At 68.3% G+C, this 9,107-nt stretch overlaps 4 protein-coding genes across 4 annotated transcripts in view; 2 read left to right on the forward strand and 2 right to left on the reverse strand.

Moving 5' to 3' along the window:
* The window catches only part of CHLNCDRAFT_137851 (hypothetical protein), a gene marked incomplete at both ends in the record, with an annotated part of 9,572 nt that extends 8,097 nt beyond the window's left edge, over positions 1-1,475 (reverse strand). Inside the window, 5 exons of the mRNA XM_005851418.1 lie at positions 104-266; positions 498-661; positions 864-955; positions 1,113-1,143; positions 1,334-1,475. Coding sequence (XP_005851480.1) covers positions 104-266; positions 498-661; positions 864-955; positions 1,113-1,143; positions 1,334-1,475 — 592 coding nt within the window. The remainder of the gene's footprint in view (positions 1-103; positions 267-497; positions 662-863; positions 956-1,112; positions 1,144-1,333) is intronic.
* Positions 1,476-2,158: 683 nt separating this feature from the next.
* On the reverse strand, positions 2,159-3,279 carry CHLNCDRAFT_137852 (hypothetical protein; the record flags this gene model as incomplete). The annotated part of the gene is made up of 7 exons (XM_005851419.1): positions 2,159-2,187; positions 2,294-2,402; positions 2,481-2,582; positions 2,656-2,757; positions 2,861-2,923; positions 3,082-3,123; positions 3,223-3,279. The coding sequence occupies 7 exons, from the start codon at positions 3,277-3,279 to the stop codon at positions 2,159-2,161; spliced, it is 504 nt and encodes a 167-aa protein (XP_005851481.1).
* A 224-nt stretch (positions 3,280-3,503) lies between these two features.
* On the forward strand, positions 3,504-4,754 carry CHLNCDRAFT_49925 (hypothetical protein; the record flags this gene model as incomplete). The annotated part of the gene is made up of 4 exons (XM_005851126.1): positions 3,504-3,519; positions 3,667-4,016; positions 4,240-4,386; positions 4,557-4,754. The coding sequence occupies 4 exons, from the start codon at positions 3,504-3,506 to the stop codon at positions 4,752-4,754; spliced, it is 711 nt and encodes a 236-aa protein (XP_005851188.1).
* Positions 4,755-7,163: 2,409 nt separating this feature from the next.
* Positions 7,164-7,948, forward strand: CHLNCDRAFT_13957 (hypothetical protein; the record flags this gene model as incomplete). The annotated part of the gene is made up of 4 exons (XM_005851127.1): positions 7,164-7,244; positions 7,346-7,459; positions 7,612-7,684; positions 7,800-7,948. Coding segments are annotated over 4 exons (417 nt in total), but the record flags the coding sequence as incomplete, so codon positions are not given.
* Positions 7,949-9,107: the final 1,159 nt, after the last annotated feature.

Below are 9,107 nucleotides of genomic sequence, written 5' to 3' on the forward strand. Positions count from 1 at the left end.
AGGTGGGTAGGTGGGCGGGCGGGGCTGCGTTGTAGGCAGGCGTGAGGTGGTGTGGGCCTGGAGGCGGGCAGTGCCGAGGCGCGCGAGAGAGCCCTGGCGGTACCTGCCACTGCATCGGTCGGGGCCAGCATGGCGGCCAGCACGGCGCCGTGGATCCAGTCCCAGCCGCGGCTGGAGAAGCCCAGCACGAAGAGGATGAAGGGGGTGAGCACGGCGGTGTTGATGATCACCATGCCGTACGCCATGAGCGTGATGTGCACCCACAGCTGCAGCGCAGGCCGGCGGGGACGCAGCGCGGGCCGGCTGGGCGGGTGCAAGCATGGGGGCGCCGACGCTGGCGCCGTGCTGCACGCAACCCTGCTGCCGCACACACCTCACACACGTCGGACCTCCCCTCAGCGCCACCAGTCATTGTCAGTCCACGCACACATGCGCACAGCACACTGTGCGCGCCCCACACCCCACACACCCTCACCAGGCGCCAGGCAGCCGCGCACCTTGCTGAAGATGTACCAGTCGAGGCGCAGGGCTGCGTCCACCAGCAGCGGGGGCAGGAAGGCATAGAAGAAGAGGTCTGGGGGCTGGATGCCCAGCCAGAGGGAGATGGCATTGCCCAGGCGGTACAGGTTGACCTCGTAGTTCAGGATGCCCAGCACGCCACCTGCGGTACAGCGGTACGGGCGGAGCGGTACAGGATGAGGGCGGCGGGTGCCGCAGGGCCGGTGGCGGCGCAGCGGGCTTCCAGGGAGGAGCAGGGGGAGGCGGAGGGGAGTGGGAATGGGGAGGGCCAGCCACCGGAGCTTAGCATGCAGCGCTGCTGGGCTGGGTGGTGAGAGCGCTGCGGGCTGCCGGCCCGCACACACCTACGATCAGCACCCAGACCGACTGCAGCTTGCCCATGCACACGCTGGCCACCAGCAGCGCCAGGGAGGCAAACAGGAAGGCATCGGCGCCGCTGCAGAGAGGGCAGGGGGTGCGGGGCGCAGGGCGGCGCGTGGGCTCACCGCAGCGCGCCGTGAGGCGGCACCAGGCGGCCAAGCCATGAGGCTTCCAGCCACGACTGCCAGCCACACATGCCGCGCCGCCCTCCGCGGCACCGCAGCCGGGCCCACCTGAGCGGCACGCTGCAAAAGTTGAAGTTGTCTGCACGGGCACACAAGGCAGGGCGCAGGGGGAGCATGCCCACGGTCGGCACTGGCGGATGCCCGCGCCGGCAGCGTGCACGCAGCTGTGCCCGCGTGCATTTCTGCGCGGCGATGCTGGCAGCTCCCAGCGCGGCCCAGCGCGGCAGCATCTGCGGCAGGCGGCGGGCGGGCAGCGCGGCGAAGCGCACCGGGCACGTTGACTCGGTTGCTCAGGCTGACGTTCTGCTGCAGGCAGGTTGCTTGGTCGTAGTAGCTGGGGTACACCTCGTAGGTCCACTCGCTCTGCAGCAGCTCCTCCAGCTCCAGCGTGAGGCTGCTGGGCGCCGCCATGCCGCCGCCTGCTGCCGAAGGACTCGGGGCGGCGGATCCGCCTCCGCAGGGCGGCTACTGCAGCTCCGCGCCGTTCCACGCGTGGCCTGTGATGCAGGCTGCTGGGGCAAAGAAAAGCGGCAGTGTGAGGGCAAGGGCAGCGACCGCGACATGAGTGCTGGGCGGCAGCGAGGCGGGGTGGCAGGGTCCAAAGGGGTTTAGCGGCGGCGGCGGCGGCGCAGCCCTAAGTGGGGGCGGCGTACATATGCACCGTCCCCAGGGGCGCCTGCCGCCAGTCGAGCATGCTCACCGGGGCAAAGATGACCCGCAGGGCGCGTCGCTGGGCACAGACGCCCAACGGGTTGTGTGGGCAACAGGCTTGCGCGGGTTAGGGCCGGTCCTAATCGCTCGACAGGGCTTCACCAACAAGAACAGTATGGAGGATTTGGATTGCAGGTGCCTGAGCATCTTGTCCTCCGCCCTCGTGGCAAGGGACACCACAGATGGAGATCTCCCTCCATCTCTCTAAAAAAAAATCAAACAACGAGCCTCTCACAAATGCAGCATGAAAAAAACGTCGTTGGATCCGCATGCATTGGCGAGCCATGCAAGGAGGACAGCCGCTGCGGCCGCCGCCGCCGCCGCCGCCGGTTCTCGCTGCCAGCTCCGCCGGTGTACATGGCCTGGCGTGGCGCTCGCATGGGCTACCGCTTCCAGTCCTGCTCGCCGTCCACTACAGGGACATAAAGCGCTTTGCTGCGAATCAGCACATGCATGCATATGGGGGTGCAGTGTGCCGCTCTCCTCAACACGCCAGCTGGTGCACCCCTGTCGCGCACCGTACAGCCACTTGCCGTCCTCCCGCAGGAAGCGGCTACGCTCCACAAACGTCTGCGTGTGCCAGCCCTGCGCGCGCTGCCCCAGCTGCCCCCGGTTCTTGAACCAGGCCTGCAGCAGCAAGCAGGAGGCCACAGGTCGGCAGCGCAGCCGGCGGGCAGCACAGCCCCAGCCAGCCCCGCAGCACACCTGGAAGGTCACAAACCCCTCGTCTTCGTCCTTCCCCGGCTCCACGCTCAGCACTTTGAGCCTCTCGAAGCCCAGCTTGTCGATGGTAGCCAGGACATCATCCTTGAGCGTGGGCCGCCCCGCCCTGCGCCGCCTCGTCCGTAGGCAGCGGGTTGTCCGGGTGTGTGTTGCCCACGATGTACTGCCACAGCCCCTTGACGTAGCCAGAGTACCGGCTCCGCATCAGCTGCTCCGGCGTGCCGGGCAGGCCGCCGGCGTGGTATGGTTGGCAGCAGTCCTGTGGGAAGACGCGGAGCAGGCAGCTACTTCGACCACAGAGGGAGAAACGAGGGATGCGGCTCTTCTGTTCCATCCTGTTCCTTCCTGCACCAAGGCCGCACCTTGTACTCCAGTCCTGAGCCGCAGGGGCAGGCCTTCTGCTTGCTAATCTTCTTCTCAGCCGGCTGCACCAACAGAAGGTGCGCTGGCTCACGCCGCGTTTCGTCATGCCCGCTGGCAATGCATGGGCCCTCTGTAGGCTGGACTGTTTGGTGGCTGGCTTGCAGTCGGAGGCACATGCATGATGCCAAGGCATATGCCCGCATAGGCTGCTTTTCCTCACCTTGCCAAAGCCGCCGCCGGCCTGCACCGCTAGGTGCTGCCGCTGTCGCCGCGGGCACGGCGGCGCACTGCCTGCCTGCTGGAGCCGCCGTGCTGCTGTTGCTGGCAGATGCCGCGCTGCTGCACATCCCGAATGCCTCACAGACCCGGCAGCTGCCGCTCCAGCCCCAGCAGTGATGGTGCCTGCCAGGACTTGCATGCTTTCGGGGCTAACTCCGATGGACTCGCTCCGCGACGCTCAGCTGCAGCAAGCACAATGCTGCAGCCCTAAGTGCTTCGCGCATGTCTCGGGCGCCACCTGGCCGATCAGGTTGAGGTGAACAGGAGCAGAGCGATTGCAGCTCCCTTCAATCGACTGTGAAGTTGACGGCACACACAAGCACAGAGGTGCAACACGCAGAGAGTCAGCCCCAGAACTTTGCAATGTTTTCCCTGCAAGGTGAGCCCTTCCCTCCCTCGGAGCGGTGAGATCTGCAAGGAGAGACTATGCACGCCAGTGTGGGCACACTGGCGCCCGCAACGGCGCAGCGCCACCCGCCGCCGCGGGCGACCGCCGCGTGGGACTGCCGCCCGCCCTTGCCTGCAGGCTTTCAGTGCAGTGCACGACAGCCGCTGTCGGCGGCAGTCATGGCAGCACCATCGCTAACGCAGCAGCGGCGGCTCTGCGCCTGCGGGGCCAGCAGAAAGAACAGAAAGGGTGGCGGCGGCGGTGGCAAGCGCGGCGGCTGCAGCGAAGTCAACAGCAGCGCTTCGGACCCCGCCAGCGAGGCGCACCGGCTGCAGGACGCCATCCGCGAGTCGCGGCAGCAGCAGCTGGTGGCCGCCGACATGCTGGCCAAGCTGCTGCAGGCGGAGGACCCGCAGGAGGTGGCACAGCAGTACACCGACAGCCTGGATGAGCAGTTCTTCTGGCAGGCCAACACCTTCCTGTCCATGGTAGGCCTCACTACATGAGCCGCGGCGCCCTCCGCGCCCTGCCGTGCGTCGCGGATGCAAGCGCAGTGCCTGCCGCGTGCCGCCGACTGCACTTCTGATTCTGACCTGCCGCGCGATGGCCTCGACCGCCCCCGTACCCTCAACCCCGTACCCTCAACCCCGTACCCTCAACCCCGTACCCTCAACCCCGTACCCCACACCCACCCGCCCGCCGTGGCTGCAGGCCAAGAAGGAGGGCAACGCGGAGGTGGTGGCGCGCCTGGAGGCGGCGCTCAAGGCGGCCTTTGAGGCCAAGCAGGCCACGCTGCGCCCCGAGATCCAGCTGCTCAACCGCCTGCTGGCCGCCGAGACCGCCGAGCAGCGGCAGCAGGTGAGGCGGGTAGGGGTGCAGGCGGCAGGCTGTCAGGCAGCTGCACCACAGGCAGGTTCAGGCCTGTGCACGGCGGTACGGAGCTGGGTGGGGATGCAGCTGCCGCAGCAGCTGCGCCCTGCTGCGCCCTGCTGTGGCCCACCCTCCCCGCCGTCGCCTGCTCCACGCAGGTGCTGGGCGCCCCGGAGGCGGCCGCCACCCTGGCCATGAACGACCGCTACTTCTTCCAGCTGCTGGGCCGCATGGCGCAGGATGTGGGGCGGCAGCCGGAGGGCGACCAGCGCGCCACGCTGCTGGCCAAGCTGGAAGGGATCCAGGCAGACGCGCAGCAGCGGGCGGCGGGCGCAGAGGCAGAGGCGGCGGCGTAGCCTGGCCGGCGCAGCGCAGCGAGCCCCCTTGTCCCTTGTCTGATGTAATAATAATGTACCTGTGCAATCGGCTTGGGAAGTGGTGAACGTGTGTGGGACGCTGGGCAGGAGCCCAAGGCGGCGACGGGCTGAGCTGGCGCCGTTCGTTGGGAACAGCTTAAATCCGGGCGCTGCCGCTGCCATCGGCATGATACACCACTTAAGCAAGGCCAGCTGATCATCCCAGCGTGGGCCACGCATGTTTGCTGAGGCGCTGCGCAGCTACAAGGCCCAGCAGTCAGAGCTGAGCAGAGAGTCTGGTGGGTTTTGACGTCGACCAATCAGCTCATGAACTGATTTCATAATCAGTTCTCGCGGCCCTGGGGGTGTTCCGCCTGCCGCCCCGCCGCTGGCGCCGCCCCACTCCGCCGCCACCCTCGCGTTGCCCCTCGTTTTGCAGCCCGTGCCACCGCGGCTGCCAAGAAAGCGGCGCAGGAGCTGGTATCGCAGGCGGCGCAGGAGCAGAACCGCGGCCCCGAGGCCGCCTTCCACACGCAGCAGCGCATCGGCGCGGAGCTCAAGGCGGTGCGCAAGGCGGCGGCGGGCGCGGAGCAGGACGTGACGCGGCTGAGCAGGGCGGTCCAACAGCTGGAGAAGCAGGCAGGGCTGGGCCGGCCGCCGGGTGTTTGACTGCGGCCGCTGACTGGTTCCACGGTGCCGCGACACACGCCAGGCAGACGCCGGCTCGCTCCGAATCGACACCTGCGCCTTGCCCCTGCCCTGGCGCTGGTGTTGCGCTGTCCCTGCAGACTCTGGTGTACGGCGATCTGGTGCACTACCTGTCGGTGATTGAGGGGGAGATTGAGGCCGTCGCCGCCACGCTGCAGCGCATAGCAGACGCGCAGCCAGCAGGGCCGCCAGGCGGCAGCGTCGGCGTCGGCGGCAGCGTCGGCGGCGGCAGCAGCCGCGGGAACACCCCGCGGCGCATGAGCGGCGGCGCAGCAGGCCATGGCAGCCGAGGGGGCAGCGGCAGCACCACTCCTCGACGCTTATGAGCGCCTGTGCAGGGTGAGGCGCGGCCCGGCTGCTTGCGGCACAGCCTACCGCCCTCTGCCTGCTCTCCCACGCGCAGGCGCCTCCTTGACTGCGCCCATGCTCCGCGGCTGCTGAGCCGGCCGCTGCTGCACTGTTGCAGGGCGTGTCCGCCAGCCACCGCCTACGTGCGGCCTGCCCCCGCCTGTTCAGAGATGTGCTGGCGGTGCTGAGCGGGCTGCGCCCCGGGTTCATGCTGGATTATGCGGCGCTGGCGCCAGAGCGCCTGGCGGCGGCAGCCGCCAGCCTGGCGGGCGCGCTGCAGCTGCCCGCGGCGGGGCTGTGCGTGGTTGCGCTGGGCGACTGCGCCTATCTGGTGCGGCCCGGGATGCTGCCCGGTCTAGGCCCTTGCGGCGCTTCAGCGGTGGCACCGGGAGCGGCAGCACCGCCCGTCATGCTGGTGGCGTTTGATGGCAGCCGGGCGGCGCGCTGGGCGGACGGCGCCGAGGCGGCGCAGGCGGCGGCTCAGCTGGGCGCGCTGCGCGCCGGGCTGGTGCTGGCCGCGGAGCAGTCTGCCCGGGTAGGCAGCTGCTGCTGCGGCGGCGGCATCCCGGTTGTGGAGGCAAGCAGCATCCCTGGCTGGCAGCGCGTGGTGCCGCCCACCGCCAGCGGCTACCTGCTGGGCTACCCGGCGCTCTACCTGTGCCACAGCCTGGAGGGCGCGCAGGCGGCCACCCGCTGCCTGTCCAGCGGCGGCCTCTGCCTGCACAGCGTCAGCTGCCGGCTGCGGCTGCCGCCGGAGATGGAGGCACTAGAGGAGGGCCAGCCGCTGCTGGCGTTTTCAGTGCCCGCCGAGCTTGCGACGGCGGCAGAGTGGCACGCGTGCCGCGACGCCTGGCAGGCGCGCCTGCAGCAGCAGCACCACCTTGCGCTGCAGCAGGGCTTGCCCTGGTCCGAGCCGCATCTGGCGGTCGCCTCGCAGCAGCCACGGCCCGTTGCGCTGTGATGGCCGGCCTGGCTGCTTGCCATGCTGCGTTGTGCCGGCGGCCAGTGGCGGCGGCTCTTCGTTGTGCGCAGGTACATATTTCGTTTCATTCTTCACTCTCCTTATAGCTCCTCTCTGTCGTAAACCTAATTCGAGCTTTGCGGCTGCCACTGGCGGCGCGTAGACTGGTGTGCGCTTGCGTCCTCGAGGCTTGCTCGAAGATTAGCAGTAGGTAGAGGAGCGAGGGAGGCCCCCAGGAGGCGCACGGGAGCGACGCCAGTGAGTTTGGCATGGCATGCGCAGAGGTGGTGCACAGCAGGGGCCAGGGCGTGCAGTCTGTGCGTGTGCATGTGCCGCGGAGCCATGGCGCACGGCAGCCGCTCAACCCACCTGCACCCCGCCGCCGCCCTGCAGTGCGTTTGGAGAAGTGCTGGTTCTGCTCCAGCACCTGCTATCCGGGCCATGGCATCACATTTGTGCGGAATGACGCGACGGTGAGGCCCCGCGGACGAGGCAGCCGGGGGCGGCCGCCGCTGCCCGCGCCCCACCGCAGACAGCGCTGCCCACCCTGCCTCGCTCCGTCCTCTGCTTGCAGATCTTCCGCTTCTGCCGGTCCAAGTGCCACAAGAACTTCAAGATGAAGCGCAACCCGCGCAAGGTCAAGTGGACCAAGGCCTACCGCAAGCTGGCGGGCAAGGAGCTGGCAGAGGTGGGCCGGACAGCATCCCACCTGCGATCGGGGAAGAGCAGCGGTCGTAGTGTGCAGAGGCGGGCGGGGGCAGCATGGCCTGGATCCGAAGCGCCAGCCCTCCTGCAATAGCTGCCTGTCCCCACCCTGATGTGTGCGTGTGCCCGCTGCAGGACGCCACCTTTGAGATGGAGCGGCGCCGCAACCGGCCCGAGAAGTACGATCGCGAGCTGGTGCACAAGACAGGTGGGCGAACTGGCAGGGGCCAGTTCTTGCCATTCCTTTCACCCCATGCCAGCCTGCACGTTGTTCCCGCCGCCTCACCGCCCCGCTCACCCTCCCTGCCCCCTCCGCCCTGCAGTCAAGGCGATACAGAAGGTGGAGGAGGTGCGCGGGGCGCGGCAGGACCGCTTCTACGAGCGGCGCATGGCCAAGTCCAAGGGCCAGCAGAAGGCGGCGGACCGGCGCCAGCTGGAGCAGGAGATCCACCTGGTCAAGGCGCCCGGCGCGCTGGCCCGGGAGAAGGAGCAGAAGCTCAAGGGTGAGCTGCTGCTGCTGCTGCTGCTGCTGCTGTGTGTGTGTGTGTGTGTGTGTGTGTGTGTGTGTGTGATGTGTGGGTGTTTGGGTGGGACTGCTTGGTGGCACAGGATGGGCCGGGGCGTGCTGCTTGGGACGGGGCTGCATTTTGTGTTGTTCTGGAGTGCTAAGGTGGAGGCGGCAGCGAAGCAGCAGCACGGCTCGGTAGTCCCTCTGCTTTGCCTGACACCAGGCAATTTCGCTGTCCTGCAGTGGCGGTGGAGGAGGTTCAGGAGGAGCAGATGCAGGAGTGAGGGGCTGGCATCATGCCGCCAGAGCCCCACTGCCAGCCGCCTCTAGCCTCCCGCTAGTTTTGTGTTTCCGCTGCCTGCTGCTGCCTCCCTGCTGCCCTGTGCTCCCTTGCTCCACTCCCCCCCGCTCTTGTACGCTATTTTTATCCGCTGCCCAGCCTTCAGAAGCGCGTCAGTCATTACACACGCGTGTAAGCACGCACAGTGCAGCATGGGTCGTCACTGGCAGATTGGGGCGCTGTGCAGCAAAGGTTGGGGGCAGGTCGGGGCGGAATGAAATGCAGGCAAGAGCAGGCATCGGGGTGGTTGAAAGCAGTGCAGAGAGGGGGAAGTGGAGCGGACGCTCGGCTAACAGGTGAACTTGTGCAGGGCAGGCGGAATGGGTACAGAACTAGCTATTGCAGAGGGGCGTGGTGTGGGCGTGCACCGGGGTTGGGCATGCGGCGTCGGGCCGGTCTGGAAGCGCATGGGCGCTCCCCTGCCGAGCGACCACCTGGCACTGAAGAGTAGGGTTGTTCAGTTAGGGCAGGCACAGCCTTGCTCGGTTGGGTCGGGCTGGAAACAGCCTAAAAATGTGCTTCCAGCCCCTCAGTCCTCCTCCATCTCATCCAGCGCCTCCTCGCCCTCCTCTGCAGGCGGCGCCGCCGCCGCCGCCTTGCCCTTGCCCTTGCGTGCCGCCGCCGCCGCCGCCTCGCCCCTGGCTGCCCGCTGCTGCGCCGCCGCCGCCCGCCGCTCCTCGGTCTCCAGGAAAGTGAGGGCGTCGCTGCGGTCGATCACGTCGATCCTGCGGCAGCAGGAGGGGGAGGGAGGCGGGCGAGGCAGGCAGGCGCAACGGCGCTGAC

The sequence above is a fragment of the Chlorella variabilis genome (genome assembly GCF_000147415.1).
Source record: "Chlorella variabilis unplaced genomic scaffold CHLNCscaffold_2, whole genome shotgun sequence".
NCBI classification, from domain to species: domain Eukaryota; kingdom Viridiplantae; phylum Chlorophyta; class Trebouxiophyceae; order Chlorellales; family Chlorellaceae; genus Chlorella; species Chlorella variabilis.